This window comes from Elaeis guineensis, chromosome 8 (genome assembly GCF_000442705.2).
Source record: "Elaeis guineensis isolate ETL-2024a chromosome 8, EG11, whole genome shotgun sequence".
Classification (NCBI taxonomy): Eukaryota; Viridiplantae; Streptophyta; class Magnoliopsida; order Arecales; family Arecaceae; genus Elaeis; species Elaeis guineensis.
The window spans coordinates 13,494,459-13,516,203 of NC_026000.2; the positions used below are offsets into that span (position 1 = coordinate 13,494,459).

Here is a 21,745-nt window from a genome sequence, read left to right on the forward strand (position 1 = left end):
AGTCCCACTTTTTTTCTCTCACAGAATGTCCATTCACAATTTGGACAGAATTAATAGCAACATCTATCAACACTGAATACAATTTCACTTAATATTTTCCAGACGAAATTAACTAACATTAAGCTACCAGAAATAAGAGGTCTACAGGCATGCAAGGAGACCTCCCAACTCCTTTTCTTTTTCATTTTTAACACTTCTTTTTCCGGCCAACCACAGCACAGCATTGTTGCAACTAGTTACACAATATACATTGAGCACTTGAGTTCAAACAACGGCTACGTATTTTATCTCACACGAATGCTGTACATGAACCCCTAGTGTGGTGTCTTATTCATAGGCGGCGGTTCCTCTCCAAGACATTTCCAACAAGATGCAGTCCTCTCATGCTGTTATTTACTACAACATGCTAAACTAAAAGAATTATATACAAACTCAAACTATACAGAAATCACCACTCTAGTGATGGCAACACATTCTAATAACTGCTAGACCATCCCTGAGATCTGAAGAACCTTATTAAGTTACCATAAACATCATCTTTTGCCTTTACACTCATGATGAAATCAATATGACCATACTTATCAATGTACAGTAACTCGGGCTTAGATCTCAACTCGTTGATAGTGCGGCGAACATCAGCAACATCTGCCAATGCATCGCTACCTCCATAGCCCATCCATATGGGTAATGAGTCTGGTATTTTTGCCAGATCAAATGCTGGGGGATGCAAGTGGCCGTAATGTATCACGTTCTGCAACCACCCGTGGTCATACTTTGCAAAGGTGCCTGAGCGGATCACTGCCATAGTGGTATGGGCGTATCATTGGATGAACTTTAAGAAATGGAATAACAGCATACTTACTACAAGGAAATTTTGCATTGTCCATTCAAAAATTAAAATTTGGTCACTACTAACTGTCATGATGGACGACTGAGCTATTTTACTTTCAAAATGATGCAGACATAATGCAGCACCTCTATACAGCTGGCAAAAGCCCATGATAGAGTCTAAATATCATGTCAGCAGCAATATCTGTGTGATGGAAACATCAGTGATTTAAATATGTAAATTGTATTGGGAGGGCCAATAAGTAATCCTATGCCTATCACGAGATATAGTCAAAGCAAAATGACAATGAAGACAGTGGTTGAAGAGATGGTAAAAAATTTCAATTGCAACCAAAATAGACCAGCATGATCATGCCAATCAATGACCAAAGGGATCTTGGATCACATGCACAGCAAAAATCTATATCATTCACTCAATTCATGAACAAACTCCATGCAACAAGAAAGCTTGATAAAATGGTTTCCAACTGAGAGATAACAAAGAAATTCACAATGAATATGATAGCTAGAACCAAACTGAAATCAAAGAAAATCATTCAAGAATTCACACAAGTCCAATATGTGTTATAATCAACATCAGCCGCACCTCCTTATACATGGATTAAGCTATAGAGCAAGATCTAAGTTAAGAGGTCTGCATGGAAGGATTGAACAGATTTTACGACCGGCCATCAACTAGATGCTGTCGAATTTCTAGTCAAGGAAAATTTAGGCAAGAGGGACCTGCCATGAAATCTACAAGGCTGGCAGGCAGCTGAGAATATCTACCTTTTAGGTCACAATTTATGCTCATGCAGCCAAGTAGCAAACCTCCAATGTGTTAGACTACTTTATACATTTAATGAATTATAATTGGAACAGCTCCGAGTCATAATTCAGCTTAAACAAAAGAACGCTAAGAGGACAAGTTAATAAAGCATCAGTTTAACAAATATAAGAATTTTGAAACTTTTCACATCGGTTTTTTTTTTTTTTTTCTTAATCAGTTTTGCTAAGATTTGTTTGGATGGGCACGTTAGGTTCCTTCTCATCAGATCAAAGGTTTTCTTGGGGTTAATGCATGGGTTATTTAACCTGGAATCTGTGATTGCGATTTTCAGTTTATATTTTTCATGTATGAGTTTGTTGCCAGTACACAAATCTTATATTGAAGTATCTCAGCTTTATTCTGTTACTTTATATTCTGCAGTCTTCTTGCTCTCCGATACTTGTCCTAGAGAATCCATATTTATTGCTTATTAAGATATTTAGGAAACATTGCCATTTGACAGCCCTTCAACAAAATTTGCATCAACCAGCCCACAAACTTAAAGAACACCCAACTGCAAGAACCATACAAACTATTATAAACATAACATGCTATAAGAAGCTAAAGGAAAAATTCTAAAAGCATGTACAATATTTCAAGTTTATGCATAAAGTAGGTATTAGCACTAAAATCCAGCAAGAAAATTAAAAACATACTTTGAAAAAGATGGTTCAGGTTTTTTGTGGATGATGGATGAGGTTCATACTCCAGGTAATAGTCTATGCGAGATACATTGAAGCAACAATTTTCCCCTGCAAAATAATAAATACGATACTCTTAACAGCTAATTGATCAAAAAGGAACACCATGTTGATGAATCCATACATGATGATTATTTTATCTCTGGAAAAAACAATAGCAAGGGATAAAACAAGAAAACATATAGAAGAATATGTCCAGGCATAAAATTAATAAGGAAAATACGCTCCACATTGTTTGAGTAGGCATGTCAGAGGTGTGTTCTAACAAGAAGCAACCACGTATCACAACTAGATGAAGGAAGCCTACAGTACATTTTTTGTCAAGAGAATTGAATAGAAACTCGTTGATACATGGGGGAAAATGATTACAATAAGCAACATTTTTTTGGTTTTAAAGATAATACAAGCAACAATAAAAGCCAAATTCTCAGAAAAAGAGGATCCAACTTAAGAAAGTTCATTCACATATGCATCTTTAACATCTTGTTGCATATAAATTTCTATGACATGAAAATAAAACATATACTTGAAGCTGAAGGAAACTACTTCGAAAGATTCTTAGCAATCCAACAAAGCAGATGGGAAAGCAAATTAAGAGAGAAATCATGAGACTGCTTAAAGTCACGCACCAGAAAATTCAGAACCAACCTTATTATGCTTCTCACAAGTGGCAAACTGAAGAAATGCTGAACAAGCAGAGTGATTGAATGTGATCCAGAGTGAACCAGAGTAATCATAAAGAATGGATAACAACCAGAAAGGTCAACAAAGAGCAGGCACAACAGATCCAAAAAGTTACCAGATCATCGTGGGAAGGTATGAAAGAGAAGGATTTATGAGAAAAAAGAAAGTCACAAGAGTCAATGAAAGTTTAGAATCAAGATCAATAATGACTAAAAGATCATGAGTAAAGGTCAAATAACACAGGTTACACAATACTCCTTGGAGAAGATGATCCGTCTCATGTGAAGACCAACAAAAGCAATCACAAAAACAGGGGCCCTCATGTTGTCATAAGCAAAAAGAGCATATTAGCAGCTTTAAGAGAGTTTTGTAGGAAGGAAGAAGATTAGAAAAACCCAAAGATGTGATGACCTTCATTGGTAGGGAAAAAGCCATCCATAGTGTATGTGCACCCAATAAGAAGAGGGATTGTGACTAACGGGCTTAACAAAGGGAAACCCAAAATGGTAAGATTTGCAAGTGGAAGGAGCATGTGCATATGTGAAATTGCATTCTCAATATGAACCATTCCGGTGAACCATGAGAAGCAGATACCAGAAATCAGATATACTTGAGTGCACCATTCTAGCGACATTCCCTGAATTCCAAATAAGTTGCACTAATATGAAGATTTTCAAGAAGCCACAAACCTCAGCCCAATGACACCAAGTAGACCGAGATAACACAGGATGAATCATCATGCACAAAATGGTAATATATTCATCCATGTTGTGTGTTCAAAAAAGGGCACCTTAGTGCATGAGGCTCCCGCATTCTTGCCACTACAAGATCTAGGGACAGTCAAATGTATGCAGCCTTACCTCAGGTGCAGGAAGGTGTTTCCGTGTTTCAAGCATGGAGTAACCTATCCATTGCACCAAGGCCCATCCTATCATGCTATATTTCAAAATAAATAAACCAAAGAATTCCGTCTCAGTACCGGACCCCGTACCAATAAAATTTATTGTAGTGTTAGTACGTGGTACGTTACGGTACATCTATGTCGGTACATAGCAGTTCGACGTACGGGTATGCATCTGGTACAATACGGTATGGTACGGAGTGTACCGGACGGTTCGGTATGGTACGGGGTGTACCGGTATGGTATGGGGTGTACCGGACGGTTCAGTTCGGTACGGAATTCCATGAACTAAACATGACCCAAAGACTTTGTTTAATTATAAACGAAGCAAAGCAAAGAAATACTCATCATCCAAGAAAGAAAGAAAGAAAAAGAAAGAGTGAAACAACCTCAAGGGGTAAGAGCAACCAGGTTTATGCTACTACAATATAGACCAATAGAAACGTGGTATAGAAGAAGTGATAGAAATATGAGGGTACCAAAGAGGGGACATGTTGCTTGCAACCAACATAAAATACCAGCTTTACATGCTGTCAAAATCTTCCAGCATATGAGGGTCCTAAATAGAATTAAGGATGAGAACTAGATCATAAACTAAGATTCAACCAAGGACCTAAGTGCTGTTGGCATCGGGCATGTTGGACAGTGTTCAACATGTGCCACCCCATGCTGTGCCGAGGCACACATCTAGCTACGAATTTAGAAAACCTTTTTTAATGATAAAAAATAAGAGGAGGATTTCAATGAGTATGTACCAATCCAAAGTTAATGCAGGTACTGCCCCATCAAGTGCAAGTACTAGCCCATCATTGTATGTGCCACCCGACATGGGCTGACACTTAAAACCTTAGATTTAACAACTTGATTAACAGGCATTAAGTTTGTAGACCAGCAAGAATATGTTAAACAAACATACATAATCCAAGTATTAATGTTTGGAACTGTTTCATGGTTCTCAATCATTTAGTATGGGAAAATTATGAGCAATGCGGATCTGAGAAGAGTAGAACACAGAGAGAATAAGTTTTAAGGATATTAAAAGGATATCAAATGGAGATTAACCTTTATAAAAAAGATAAAGGGGATCCAGAACTAATAAACAAGATACAAAAAAGGCTAAAGCATTTGCTAGTGCATTTGCTGCAGTTGCTAGACAACTTGCGCAATCAAGGACATGTTGGCAAAAATGCTTCGGTAAGCAAAAGAGTAAATCCTGTGGTGCCATCCAATGGCCTTGAAGTGCAAGGATATTTTTTTAGTCACTTCAGAAATTCTTCCTTTGTTCAGAAATCCTTCCACTAATCAGTAGAAAAATTGCAACATGTAGACTATTATTCATTGAAAGAGAAGGAAACATTAGACAAGGCAACAAACAGAATAAGTATGCAAAAAGACTGGGAATGGAACAAGCATAAAACATCATCATAGTATAAAGGCGAGATTTCAAGTGTGGGCATGAGACGATACGTGCTGGCATACATAGTGCCAAGCCACAACTGCCACCTAGCACAGATCAGCATGAGACATTAATTTATTTATTTTCTAAAACCTTCTAATTTAACTATTTTTTATTTTTTATTTTTTATTTTGGCATGGTGCTGCACGTGTGCCGGCACACCACAGCATGTGCAGTGCTAGCAATTGGCCAAGATACCCACCAGCACTGGGACTTGAATCCTTTTATAGAGGTGAGTCTTAAATCCTTTTATAAAGGTGAGTCTCCATTGCAAAAGGTTCACAAATATTATTCTTGGAATGAAGTATGGATCCTGATAAAAGCAATTAGTTCAAAGAGACATGAACTTGAGTAAGATATGTTAGAAACCAACTGAGATGATGATGGTTTCTGAAGCAGAGACATCTGACCTGTTAGGATAGGCATATAATAGGTCCATAACCTAAATATATATATATATATATATATATATATATATATATATATATATATATATATATATATATCAACTGTCCTGTACAAAAGCATGCATACCAAGGTCAATTTCTCGATTTACCAAGTAGGCTAAACAGTTGTATTGAAGCTAGTATTTATCTATTTCCCTAGATTGCACATGAAAATACAAATTATTAATACATGTTGAGAATTCCCTAAAATCTCTCATCTGATTGAAGGATATTTATATAGTTTTCTATTTTTCCTCTCTTTCCTTATTCTCTGTAATCATATTTAATTATCCCTTATTTGATGGGATTTACACGGCATTTGATCTTATCCCTTATTTCATGGGGTTTATACAGGATTTGATCTCTTAAGAAAATCATCTTTTTGTATATTTATATGGGATTGATTATCCATTGTAAAAATGAGAAGTTAATCACATCTTTTCTCATGGTATTGGAGCTCTTTCCGTAGGGTCTATTTTTCCGCCGCTGCTTCATCTTTTTCTATCTGTCTTCATCACTGAAGTTCACAGCCTTCATCATTGTTAGTCCCATTGCTGTCGACCTTGTCTACCTTCATCGCAAACGTTTTCATCATTTCTTGCCTTCATCGCAGAAGTCGTTGTTCGTAGCTTTTCTTTGTCGGCCAAATCTAACTGTATTCCCGTTGTCAATCAGTCTCTCTATTGTTGCTGTTATTTAATCCCTTCTCCTAATCAAAATATCTGAAGCTTCTGAGGCCACAGCATCCAACTCTTCCGGACCTGTCTTTAGGACAACTCAACCCATTTTAAATGGTGAACTGCAGGCCATGAATCCTTCCTATCGTTTTGATGGGAAGAATTATCTTCAATGATCATAGTTGATGAAAAACTTTTCTCAAAAGACATGGTAAGCTGAATCATTTAATTGCTCCTAACCCAAATCCCTCATATCCAAAATTTCTTGCATGGGATGAAGCTGATTCCGTGATCATGTCATGGCTCTAGAACTCAATGCAATCCGAAGTCAGCTGTAATTGCATGTTTCTCTCGTCTGCTAAAAAAATATGGGACACTGTTCGACAGACGTATTCCAAAGTTCAGGATGCAGCCGTCATTTATGAACTCAAAAACAAAATCTCCCACAACAAACAAGATTCTCTTTCTATCACTGAATATTGTAATATTATGAATGCCTTGTGGATTGAGTTAGATCACTATCAAGCCATCAAGATGTCTTGCCATGAAGATATTAATACCCTTCTAAGTTTTGTGGAATGAGATCGTCTCTTCGAGTTTCTTGCAGGACTGAATGTCGAATATGATCAAGTTCGTGTTCAGATTCTAAGAAGGGAGCGACTTCCACAATTAAAGGTCTTCTCTATCATTCGAACTGAGGAAAGCAGTCGAAGTGTAATGCTCGAACCCCCATTCAAAAAGATCCGCCTTGGTATCCACCAAGAGTTCGGATGGAAGTCACAAGCCAAATACTTTTGGAGCAAAATCGGGTGATCATGCTTCAGACAACCATTCCAAGCAGTCCAACCGTGATGGTCTTTGGTGTACTTACTGCAAAAAGCCTCGCCATACAAGGGATAATTGCTTTAAACTTCATGGCAAAGTACAAGTCTTGAGTAGAACCGGAGGATTCAAAGGGCAACAGTGGAATTGAGCTAATTTCACCAACAAGAAGGGACCTATACCTGAAAAATCTAAAGAAGCTGAATTTCAGAAATTCAACAAAGAGGTTGAGAAATTATGAGATTTTCTAAAGTCTCTATCTACTTCATCTGGTTCATGTTCATTGACTCAATCTGGTAAGTGTCTTGTTTCTAATTCTCCTAATGCCGATACATTGCCTCATTCCTCCTCCTGGGTACTTGACTCAGGAGCAACGGATCATATGACCCATAGCCCATCTCAATTTGAGACCCACAAACCATGCCCAGAAAATTAAACAGTTACCGTGGCTGATGGTTTCTTCCAATGAATCTGAAATCTAGATCCAGCATCTTCATTTTGGGCATCTGTCTTTCTTTTTGCTGAAAAATATGTTTCCTTCATTGTTCAATAATATTGATGTTCAAAGCTTTCATTGTGATATTTGTGAATTTGCTAAATATCATCGTGTGTCATTCCTTTTGAGTGTTAATAGATCTTCCAAACTTTTTCTCCTCATACATAGATATTTGGGATCCATCTAGAATTCCTACTCGTATTGGGACAAAATGGTTTGTGTCATTCATTGATGACTGTACTAGGACCACATGGATATATCTTATAAAGGAAAAATATGAGGTTAGCTATATAATTCTATCTTTCCACCAAATGATAAAGACATAATTCAGAGTATCCATACAAAGGATTCATTCTGATAATGCTCGAGATTATTTTAGTTTCACTCTTGCTTCCTTCTTTCATAAAGAAGAAATCATTTACGAATCCTCCTATGTTGACACGCCCCAACAACATGTAGTAGAGAGAAAAAATCAACATCTTCTAAATGTCACTCGTGTCCCTCTTTTCTATTCTAATGCCCGAAATTTCTTTAGGGAGATGCTGTTCTTACAGCAACTTTCCTGATTAATAGAGTCCCTTCATGTGTCCTTGATAATCAATCTCCCATTCACCTATTGTCTTTCATTCTGAGCTTCATGACCCGAGTAATCATCCTCTTCGCATCTTTGGGTGTGTCTCCGATGTCCATGTTCATAAACAACATTGGAAAAAGCTTGATCCTAGAGCTCTAAAATGTGTTTTCGTGAGCTATTCCAATACACAAAAAAGATATAAGTGTTATCATCCTCCTATCCAAAAAATGTGTCTCCATGGATGTCACCTTTAATGAGAATCAATTTTATTTTTCCAAACTCCATTTCTCTCTTCAAGGGGAGAAGCCTAAGGATGGTTCGGAATGGGTTGTCCTTGATAATCTCGGGAAGTCTACAACCCGTGCCTCCTCTACACGAACCATCCTCATATGAGATGCCTCCTCCACATGAACCATCCTCATATGAGCCCGGACGAGACACTGAAAATCAGCAACAAAAGCAGCTTGAATTACTGTAGTATTCAAGGAGAAAAAAGATGATCTCCAAATCAATGCAGACCTAAGACTCCAATCCAGATGAACAAGAGCCAGATAAACCAATTTCTCTCACGGATTCTATTCTTAATGAATCTATTCCTGAAGAGCCTATTTCTCAAGACCTAGATCTCTCAATTGCCTTAATAAAGGCCACCAGAAAGTGCGTTCAACATCCACTCTATCCAATTTCACAGTTTGTCTCTCTTCATCACCTTTCTTTACAACATAAAAATTTTCTTACTACCTTAGACTCAATTGATATCCCTAAAACCATACAAGAGGCATTAAAAGACAAAAATTGGACACAAGCCATGAAAGAGGAAATGACTGTATTAGAGAAGAATAAGACTTGAGAGGTTATGACTAGGCCAAAAGAGAAATAATCAGTTGGATGCAAATGGGTTTACATTTTAAAATACAAAGCAGATGGATTTCTTGAGAGGTACAAGACAATATTAGTTATAAAGGGATATACACAAACCCATGGGATAGACTACAAGAAAACTTTTACACCAGTAGCAAAGATGAATATTGTAAGAATTCTATTATCTCTTGCTGCTATGTTTGATTGAAATTTGTAGCAATTTGATGTGAAGAATGCATTCCTACCTGGAGATTTAAAAGAAGAGGTCTTTATGGAGCCACCACCTGGGTTTGATAGAGATTTTGAAGCTGATAAAATCTGTCGTTTAAAAAAGGATTTGTACGACCTAAACAATTTTCTAAAGCATGGTTTTGGAGATTTACAAAGGCAATACTGAGAATGGGATAGGGAGACCACACATTATTTATAAAACACTGAGGTAAAGATGAAGTTACAGCGTTACTAGTATATGTGGATGATATCATTGTAACAGAAAATGATGCAGCTGAAAGAAAATCTCTTAGAAAAAGATTGGCTTAAGAATTTGAGATCAAAGAACTCGAAAAACTGAAATACTTCCTACGCATCGAAGTGGCTTACTCCAAAAAGGATATATTTATCTCTCAACGAAAATATGTACTAGGATTTCTTAAAAAAATCAGAAATCTTTACAGCAAAGCAGCAAGTACACCTATTGATTATAATCACAGGATAGGAAGAACTAAATAGGATAGCTCAGTTGATAAAGGGAGATATCAGAGACTTGTAGGGAGATTAATTTATCTCTCACATATAAGACCAAACATAGCCTACTCTGTGAGTGTAGTCAGCCAGTTTATGCATGACCCAAAAGAATAACACTTGCAAGTAATTTACAGAATCCTCCACTATGTTAAAGCTATACCAAGTAAAAAAATTTTATTTCAGAAAAAAGGAGAGCTTACTCTTGAGCATAGTTACCAGATTCGCTCTAACCCCCTAAAATCGCATTTCGAATCGCACGTCCCGATTGACGGGATGTTTACATACCGGAACGCTGCGATATGTATCCCAATTCACTGAAGTTGACGATCCAAACAGTATACAAACTTTTACCATAAAAAAAACCAAAGAGAGGAGAGAACCTAAATTGCTATTAGATTTGGATGAGATAAATAAAAAATTTTATATAAAGTCGATATGCATAGAGAGGTTTGGATTACCGGAGATAAAGGCTTCACTCTCTGTAGACTGATTTCTCTGGATATATACCGAAGACTGACTTCTCTTTAGATTAAATTTTGCAATAAATTGATTTTAGTAAATAGAAAAGATAATTGCTCTATGTAATATTTGTGTAAGCGAACCTAATACATCTTCATAACGTACCACGAATCCAACTAACGTACCAGAGAAGCCTGCGCCCATCGTACCCTATAAACTCCTAAATATCGTACCCCGTACCCGACCCCGTACCATGACTCCGAACGTACTGCGAATCTGATAACTATAGTCTTGAGTCCTATACTGATGCTGATTATGCTGGATCACAAGTTGACAGAAGGTCAACATCTGGACACTGCACGTTCTTACGAGATAATCTGATGACTTGGATGAGTAAAAAACAGAATGTAATAGCAAGATCTATTGCTGAGGCTAAGTTCAGAGCCATGGCTCCGGAAATTTATGAACTACCATGGGTAAAAATAATCCTAGATGACTTAAAGATCAAGAAAGAGGGAACGATGAAGCTATACTGTGATAACAAGTCTACCATCAATATTGCGCATAATCCGATTCAACATGATCGAACCACATACATTGAGATAGACAGACACTTCATAAAGGAGAAGTTGAACAGTCGATTGATTAGTATCTCATATATGTCATCAGAGAATCAGTTAGCTGATGTTCTAACCAAGAGCCTACCTACAACGAGAATTCAAAAAATTATTAGCAAGCTGAAAATGGAAGACATACACTCACCAGCTTGAGGGAGTGTTGAGAATTTTCTAAAATATCTCATCTAATTATAGGATATTTGTATAGTTCTCTATTCTTTCTCTCTTTCCTTATTCTCTGTAACCATATTGAATTATCTCTTATTTGATAGGATTTACACAGGATTTGATCTTATCCCTTATTTCATGGGATTTACATAGAATTTGATCTTATCCCTTATTTTATGGGATTTATACGAGATTTAATCTCTTAAGAAGATCATCCTTTTGTATATTTATATGGGATTGATTATCCACTGTAAAAATGAGAAGTTAATTACATCTTTTCTCAATACAAAAAAGTTATATCATGAGATAATGAAATTTTCATGTGTTCAACATCAAGATATTATCTTTAAACATTAAGATCTCTTAGTGAAAAGTAGAAAATCTGAACATAAGGAATCATAGGGCATGAACAAAATGCATTTTATTTGATACCAACATTTAATACCAGGGAAGCCTAAAGTTCATTTTCAAGAAGATGCCTTTGACAACATTACCAGTAGGTTCTACTAAAGGCATGCATATCTAAACCATTTTTTATTCACTGCTAATTTAGGGTTTCTGAATCTTTTGTTACATCATTTAGTAGGGATGATCAATATTTCTTTCTTTTTTAGTTACTTCCTTTAAAAGGCTTCTCCCTCACCTGAGGTTCCTTGCATGAATTTTGGGATTCAGGCACGATAACTGTTACGAAGAAAGAGATTCCCGTTCTCAATGCATTACCAATTCCTTACTGATTCAGGTGACCTAGAACATACAATGGATTATCTGATCAAGATATATCCTCTTTGTCATGAAGAATAAGATCTATCCTCTTTGTATTAGCTTACTATATTTTGCCATCATTCCTGTCATCTCATTATCAGCATTGACATCCTCTCAGTGTTAGCTAAAATATTTTGCCAGCATTCCTATCTTCTCATAATCAGCATTGGCAGCAAAAGAGGTAGGTGATGCAATTGACTTGAATTTCAATTTGTCTCTACCTCTGATGCACCCTCCATGGCAACAATATAGTTTTCACCAAAGGTTCGCCATCTCGGTCCCACTGTAATGTCGGTACGTAGTTTGGTATGATACGATAATGTCGATATGCTCCAAAATGGCTTACCAGTATGAGACTGGTACGATATGATACACCCTGTATCGGTCGGTATAGGATGGTACGGCATTCTATGGTTCTCATATATTTCCTATTGAACCACCCTGACAACAGTTCTCAGCAATCACCTGAAAGATGAATTTGTTATATTACCATTCATATGAGATCCTTGCATGCAAAGATCATTGCCTCTCCCAATTCAACACTCCAGTACAGCAAATAAGTCAGGATAAAGAATATCATCCAAAATGGAATTTACCGACATGGATGAGAGTGCAGAAAAGGCAGTGTATTAAAAATCACGGAAAAGAAACAAGATAATTATCAATACCAGTGAAAAGAAAATGATATAATGGTGGTTATAAGAATTAGGACAATTTATCCAGTCATTAATTGGAAGATGTTATGAATAGCCACCCAGGAACACTATACAAACTACCTCCATGCTCACCAGTCTCATCTAAATGTGAATTCTTAATATAAGATTTCTCAAACTTCTAAAACATTATTTAGCAGCAAAATCTAGAATTTTAAATCTCTTTTCATTACGTCATTTTTAAAGTTTTATACCTCGCTGATGTTACTTAGTCCTTGAATAAGCTTTTCCTTTCAAGAACAAAAACTATAGGGGTCATTCATGCGGTCCCATTTTCCATAACTTGCAAACCCCTACTGATGTGGAGCAGTAGCTTCCAGTAAATTTCAGTGATTTAGGATGATAGGCAACAGTCATCACCACCATTTAACTACAAAACCATTTTGTTAAAGTCCTGGATCTCCTGGTTAGCATTATTTGTAGAATCAATGAAGCAGGTAATTCCATGGTCTAGGTTTTTTTTTTTCCATTTGACTTACATCTAATTTATTTTTATAATATTCTACTTGTCCTTCTCTGTCCATAATATTCTTATTCGAATGAATATTTTCAGCAGGATGCACATACTTCGATTCCCCGTTTCGAACACTTATGGTGGATTCTAACTTCCATGGACTTTCTACAGAGCCTAATATATTACTCTTGCCAAGGATGCCTTTTTGTCAGTGAAAGCATATGGTTGTGCATAAAAAATTTTAGCAGGTAATGTAAATAAACACAAAAATCTTATCGACAATTAGTCAAACTGAAAAGCCTGTATTTAGCTGAACTTGATGCACAAAATTTTCTTAGGAATACCCTTCTATGGTATCCGTCTATGCTTAGTTTTTTAGGTCAAAAAGCATGGAAGAGCCCACCAACCAAGTGAAAATACAGAAGCCTCAATGATATAAGGTGTACAGCATATAGCCAAACCTGTTATTGCAGCTAGCAAGTTGTTGCAGTCCATATGGCCATCACATACGGAATCCAGTATTTGAATACCCATATCACTGCACATAATAAAATATGCACCAGAAAGAAAAAATACCACAACAAAGTCCGAAGAACTTAGAGAAAAGAAACTTCATTTTCAGGCAAGAGCAAAAACAGACCTTCTAAAATTAAGCTGATGAATGCCAATAGTGAGAAGCAGCTGTCATGGAATGAGGGGATAAGTCAATTTTATGATTTTAAGACATTCTCAACCTTTTCAGGCATACAATGGATTACCTGATCAAGATGCAAGCCAACTGCTCTAAGAACAAAACTTGAACTGATATGATCTAAATATGAAATAGGACAAAGAAGAGCAGCAGATTCAATCATTCTAACCACATTTGGCATGGTAAAAGCAGCTAAAGCCATGATAGTTCCCTGCCAAAGGCAAATAAAAAATGAACTCCAAGAAATATTTGGGCTTGTGCTGTTTCAATAATATATAACACATCCAAATTAAAATATTGAATAATGTCTACCAAAGGCTAACTATACCTGCGAATGGCCTACGTAGAAAATTTTGGAATTTGTTGTTGAATATACATATCCTATCATAGCCAGCAGGTCATACTGAGCTAGTTCCTGCCAACTCCAATCCCAAAATGCCTGCAAAACAATCCAACACTCACAGGTTGTAGCATCAAATAATGCATCCATATGCATAATTGACAATGCCCAGGTACACAGACATTCACACAGAAAGAAAGGCATGGGTTCATGATAAACTACATCGGAGCAGAGACTAAATCAGAAATGCTTATGCAGATGATGAAAGCATCGTTCATAATTACCTTATCATTCTCAGATAAGGTGACATGGCCGTAACTCCAGCGCGTACCACGTACATTGCCAACCCAGACATCAAACCCACTATCAGCAAGGATGAACCCCAGCGACTCTTCAACAGAATTCATGAACCATGTGTCTCCTCCCTTTCCAAGTTTGGATTTTGTACATGTTCATGTATACAGCATAAATATAATGTGCTGTGAAATAGTTCTCTAATTTCCAGGCTATTTACATTGTAAGATGCATCCAAGAGTATTACACAACAGTTAATATCCAACAATAATCACAGCAAAAGAGAATATCCTGATAATAATCAAAATCAATCTAATGTAACAAAAAAAATTGGCTAATATTCAATGAACAATACCTGAAAAAGGCCATGCTGAAGGAAAACGGGAGGACCAGATGTTTTCCCTAAAGCTCTTCTCCCATGTGGAATATGTTGAACAGATAAGAGGTAGCCATCCTCTGTTTCAATCTGTGAGTCATACCATGATCATTGAACTATAATAGACAGTGTATTCACAACATTGATTGCATAATCATGTTGGAGGTCACATCATAAAGAATGCACAAAATATCTCACAACCACATACATTAGTTAACTACGTGGGCAATGAAAAGAAAAGCTACACCAAATGAATGGATATAAAAGAAATAATGAATCATGAAGTTATACCACAAAATGACTAAACCAAAGTGCAGCATAATTTACTTGATATCCATTTATTCAATTAAAACCTAAACTAGAATTACTAATGGTCAGCACATTCATAAAGTCAGTTCAAGTATTCATGCATGAGGATATGACATAGCTAGGTTGTCATTGTCCAACCACAAATTGTATAATGATTTAATATTAGGCTAGGCACAGAAATGGGAGAAGATGGTACCTAAAGTGTAGATCATAGAGTATAAAAGAGCATTTTCATAGAGAAGTAACATATATATGGGCCAAGGACATGTTTTAAGCCACAGAGCTTCATTTTCCAAGTAGATGAAGAAAAGCAGGTGTATCAAGGTAGACCAGATTGAACAAGTGGGAAAACAATGTCATACACTAGTTAATAACTTCTTGATATTTGATTATATACAATAAACATATGCATGTGTGTGTGTGTGTGTGTGTGTGCATATGCATGCATGCATGTATAGGTATGTATGGGTAGAGCTATGATGCTTCTATCAAAGAAACCTCGTAAGTTGCTGCAAGTAAATGACACATTTACGCCCCATATATTGAGGTAAGTGGTCTTAGATGGATGGGGCTACTTTTGTCATGTAGCCCATGCCATCAGTGCACTCAAAGATGAAGCAATTATTAGAATAATTGTGGCACGGAAAAAACGCATGGATGATAATGGGACAAATCCTCCCAGAAACTGACACATTTACCCCCATCTATTGCGCTAGGTAGTCTTACATGCATAAGGGTACTTTTGTCAACTACTCGCTTGGCCTATGCCATCAATGCACTCAAAAGTGAAGCAATTATTGCAAATGACCTTTGTAGCAATAAGGTGAATCAACGACATGGCCCAAATGACATCGTCCAGTTCCATAAATGGTCATTCCAAAGAGCACCTCCACGAAAGCACATTAAATTAAAAAATAAAATAATTATTCTGACATTTCATATTTGGCAACGACATGCTGAAAAAATACTTCTTTTTATCATCAGGGTAGAAACTAAGGTGCAAATAGGTTTAAACAGGTTTGAAAACATTTTATTTCAGATTTATGCTCAAACTCAACCAACTAATATACTTGTTCCACATGAAAGTAGGTCTAGCCAAAATTAATTTTGGTCTTATACATCTAATATGACTCTAAGTCAAATATTGGAACAATTCCTAGTCAAGTTTGATTGGTTTCAATGACTTTGTGTTCATCGTACACTTGTACCAGACTGAATGCAACTAAGATGAAACTTGGGTCAAGTTCTCCAAGTGCACCTTAGGCACAAGTGAAATCTGCAATTTGAGATAGATTTTTTAATTTACACATCAGGTGCAAGTCATAAAACTTAATCCAACATTCACCTGCAATGGCAATAAGAACAAAATTTTGCTTTTAAATGGTGCACAAGCATAAGCTAGAAGCCAGCATTTTAGTGGGATTAAAAAGTTGCTTTAACTAAAGCATGAGCTGGAAGCTAGCAATGTCCCTTTTTCTTCTCCCTCGTATTCTATAATACCTCTCTTCTCTATCTCCTTTCTTTTCCACAATCTTTAACATTTTGCATAAAGAATCACATGATTTTTCTTACATTTAGTTCCTATGATGGAAGATCGCCTCTAAAAAAAAAAATTTACTGTGCATGTGTTTGCGTAGTCAACGACATCATTCAAGACCCATTATGATATATTGATTACTTATACACCTTGAGTCTCCGCATGATACCAAAATGATCCAATGGTCAACACCTTTTGCATCACATCCCAGATTTGATTAGAATTTACATTTTTAGTCCAGCATAACATTCCAACTTTCTTTTCCACATCCTGTAACAGTTTAACATAAAGAAGCACGTGGCCTTTCTCATCTTTAGCTCCTTCAATAGAAGATCTCCTAGGCTTATTTTTGACGGCATGTTGTTGTATAGTTGACCACATCCTTCAAGACCTTTTATAATCTCCTGATTATACCTTGAGCTTCCACAGGGATCCAATTGTCAGCAACTTTGCATCACATTCTACATCTGATTATATATACATTTTTAGCCTGCTCAATTGTTCCACCTTTTTTTTGGCTTTCTTTATGTTCTTTTTATATTTGTCTACTAGACCTCATTCTAGCAATGGCCCACACCTTACTCTAGGCATGTATGTAATGAATAGCGGATTTCTGATGTTCATAAAGAAAGTTTTAGTAGGTCTGTGTGCACCTTTACAGGTTGAATATTTAATTCTTGGCAAAGCTACGTCTTCCTCTAAATAAGCATAACAATTTTATTAAGGTTCCAGTCTGCATGCACAGTATGTTCTGCTATTTACAGATGGTGTCACAAAGTGTTACTCAGTTTTCTTCTTTTATTTTGTGATCAGAACTGATATGTTTCTTCATCAAATAGGCTTCTTCTTTTTCTAGAATTATATTTTTAGGCCTAGACTTGGTGTCAAATAATAATGGATAACAAAAAGCAAAAACCTACATTTCCATTTATGACAGAATTCACAAATGTAGAGGCAGTCTTGATTTGTCCCCCTCGCCATGCACATCAAATAGGCAGACTTGATGGAAAAGGTAACCATCGCCCTTGTCCTTCCTTGTCTTTGTCCCTCCCACGACACACACCAAAGTTTCACTTGAGTCTTTCCTCTTTTTCCTATAATGTAAATTATGTTATGGAACTTAAAATACATCAAGCATGAGGCCTGTTGGAGCAGAGATCCATACAAAATAGGATCTCTTGTATCTCCTAAATTCTCTTCACACTAACATATCCAAACTTAAAGCACAGCCAAATACTTTTTTAAGCAAAAGAATCCAATCACCTAATTATCCAGATGGAAGAACAAAATTTTTTTCCATCCTTTATTTATGTTTCTATTCGTTCCGTGGTTCCCTCAGATCTTCAAAGAAGAGAAAGTCCAGGCTTTTTACTTTATCTTCCCCCCCCTCACCCCCCAAAACACACATGGATCCACACATTTCTTTCTCCTTCCATTAATTTCCTCCATGGAAGATTTTCCTCGTTAAGCTTTTCAAGATATTTCCATTTCAACCCCAAGGGAAATGTCTCGATACAAGGAAACATTTATAAGTCAACTGACATCCCCTTCCCAACAAATGTCACAGATCTCCTCTGACACTTTGTCTTTTTGAGAATGGATGTCATTTTCAAGCTTCGCAGACTAATAATCTTTACTTATACTAAATCAAACCCCATAATTAGCATCTAGATTAAATTCAAGATATTTCCATCAAGGCCCTTACTTTATGACCTGTGTCAATCATCAAATGAATCTTATTGGACCATAGTTTGCTATTCACGACCGCATACAGAGGAATTATACCAAGATTTTTTAGCAAGCTGCATTTGTGCAATTTCTCAAGACCTCCACCAGTATTACAATTTTAAGACAAGACCACCTGTAGTGATGTTACACTGGCAGCAATAGCAGCAGAGAACACAACTAGACCACCTAACTACTTAGACTCATCCAGCAGAAGTGGACAATCACCAGCATCCAGACTGCACAACAATGAGTTTTCTTTTAGCGAGTATATTAACAAATCACTGGAATATTTATTACCTATGCCTTCACATCCAAGACTTTGATGCTTAAAGTGTTTAACGGCGAGCATGAGACAGGAGAGCTGTATTACCTAAATCGTAATTCTGAAAACACCTGAATATCCTACATCTATGTCTCTTATGAGTAGCATTGTCACTATTTTTACTATACGTTTTTGTCCAAAAATCCTACTTGCGTGTTACTGTATTCCTGACCTGTCCTTTCCCGTAACTGGTTATAAACATATCAAATTATAGATCGAAATTCTAAAATTCGTCAAACAAAAAACAACAAGCAGCTCATGAAACCTCATTTCAATCAGCACATCTTAATAAGATAGATTAAACTGAGTATATTACAGAGTCTACAATATCCAACTACCATGTTCTTTAAATATTCGTCATAATTCCCTGACAATAGATAGCCCTTGCCAATATTTAAACACACTAATCATCACTTCCCCTTGAGGAACAATTCAAGCTTTCCTGAATGGTTCTTGAAGACTAAAATTCGTGCTAAGAACTCGTTCTTTTGCACTAGCAATCTAAAAATATCAAAAGAAAAGCATCCAGAAAGAAAAAGCCCTTTCTTAAATTAAACAAAGAAAAGAACAAAAAAGGAAGACACTAAAACGTGATTAATTTTGCGGACTTAAAGAAGAGGGAAAGAAGGAAGACAATACAGTGTGTTCAGAGCAAGGGTAGCCCAAAGGTCGAATCAGCCGAGCGCAAACACCGTCAGTGGAGGGCGGCGAGCTGCACCCAAGGGCGGCGGCGGCGGCGGCGGCGGCGGCGCACCGGACCCTCCCGAGAAGAAAGAGGAGGTGGAGAAGGAAAGCGAGGAGAACGGGAGCTCTTCCCATCCGGGAGGGCCGGCGGCTACCGAGAGGCCGAGGACGAGACCGGCGCAGCGATGGAAATTGCGGTGGCCGGTCTCGTCGATGAGGCTTCCCCGTGGGTCCCCCTCACGAGACGAGGAGAAGAAATCAAGAAATGTATCGCGGCATTCGGATGCGATAACCTCCTCCGAAGGGCATTCCGGATCAGACCTTGTCATCTGTATAATTATCTTGTTTTGAAGGCTGGCGGTGGAATCTGGGCCGTACGATATGTACCGGTTAACCTAAATTTCCAGTTGCAACCCTATGAAATGAACGGTTAGGATTAATCTTTTTTTGGTAGTAGGAAAAAAAAAAAAAGTATATTATAGGTCAGCTGCCATGTCTGTATCCACGCAGTATCTCCATGGAAGAAAGCTTGAATCTTCAATACCCACTAAAAAATACCGTCACCTAAACACGTCAACACACCAATCCACGGCACTCTCCCTAAGCCAAACTGGAAACAAGAAGAAATATAAATAGGAGTATTAGCGTTGAAAAAAATGATACGCATACGTTGCCACCATGTAAAGATTCGAATGGTTCATCAGTAAGCAAAGAGAACAAAGAGCTGAAAACAAACTTGACCCTACAAATTAACTAAGAAAGGAACTTCGTGCCGCCCATTAAAATGTCATTTAATGATTGGGGCCTGTTTTAATGGCCATGAAAAACTTTAGCGAAATTAAAAACGGGGACAGTGCATATGAAACAGGAACGGCTACGTATATATACACCGGGGACTGAAATGAAATATTGTTAGACCCCAATCATTATATGGCGATCCAACGAAGGGCCATAATTATTTCTTCCCATGTTTTTAACAAGGCCTTCCCAAGGATCGCCTGGGACTTTTTGCTCTTGAAGGTTGGGAAGTTTATATATTAAAAAAAAAAAAAAAAAAGGAGTTAGCTTCTAACTTTTCCTTATAAAGCAAATTACTAAGGAATCATCATCAAAAGTTACAGAAGTTTGGGAGATTCAAGAAGACAAAACCATAATAACTATAAATTTTATGAAAGTTGGGCTAAAATTGTCGAAATATGGCATGTTTAATGGTCAAGAGCAATGATTTTGCATGCGGGTAACAAATGATTTGTCAAATGATCATTATACTCCATTCTAAATTCATATTTGAAGTCCCATGAGCTGCCCAACCCTCATCAATCTAAAGTTTCAATACCAAATTCATCATTTTGAGGGTCAAAAAGAGCCCACCACTAAATTTGAGAAACTTCTATCAATCCAACATTTTAATATCAAAATCTACATTTTTGAGGGTTCACAAGAGGCAAGAAGCAAATTTTTATCATTTAAAGAATTTTTCTTCTCTTAGATGTAGTGAGGACGAGGCTTGACATAATATTAAGATTGTTGCATTTTGACCTGTGATATTGGATGAGGTGGTCATGATTTCAAAATACAAAAATTATCTCTCCTCATTGTCATCCAAAAAAGTAGCTAAACTATATTGGATGAGCTACTACAAGATTGAGAAATATAACCAGCGATGTACGCTAGGTTTTTTTAACTTAAAATTTATTTGGAACTTTTATATGGGATCATGCAAAATATAACTAGTAAGATGAAGACATTAATGCGATATCAAAGAAATATATGTATGATCGTGTTTTTTTTTTTTTTTTTTTGATACAAGTGGGTGCTCGTACCAATTTAGTGTGAGTACATCCCAAAAGATCCAAAAATAAAATATTCTATATTAGACGTGAGCAAATTTGACCTTGACGTCAGATCCAGTCACCGATATGCTTAGCCATATAGGGGGCAATCCAATCAGTAGTACTGTTCGTCTTTCAGAAGACATACTGAACTGAGATCGCAATAAAGTCACGAAAATATGTCTGAATATCTTGAAGAAGTAGGTGCACCTCCGACTGCATCGTATCACTCTGAATCCAACCTATCACGGTAGCAGAGTCTCCCTCAATAATGATTCTCTTCGTCTGCAACTCTTACAGGGCATAGATAATGCCAGCCCAAGTAATGTGAAGCCCTGCACCTATTTTACTTTTTTTACAGTAAATTATGCATCCATTTTTGGCATGCATCAGCTTGGCTAATTCAATTCCATCACTCTCTTGTAAATGGTTAACCA

General features: G+C 36.9%; 1 protein-coding gene across 1 annotated transcript; it reads right to left on the reverse strand.

The window, feature by feature from the left end:
• Positions 1–223: 223 nt before the first annotated feature.
• On the reverse strand, positions 224–19,796 carry LOC105050173 (triacylglycerol lipase 1). The gene is made up of 9 exons (XM_010930090.4): positions 19,432–19,796; positions 14,876–14,986; positions 14,511–14,651; positions 14,215–14,325; positions 13,954–14,097; positions 13,836–13,876; positions 13,657–13,733; positions 2,314–2,409; positions 224–798 (listed from the first exon to the last, which is right to left on the reverse strand). Exons 1-9 carry the CDS (start codon positions 19,609–19,611, stop codon positions 476–478), a joined length of 1,224 nt encoding a protein of 407 aa, XP_010928392.1. The 5' UTR covers positions 19,612–19,796; the 3' UTR covers positions 224–475.
• Positions 19,797–21,745: the final 1,949 nt, after the last annotated feature.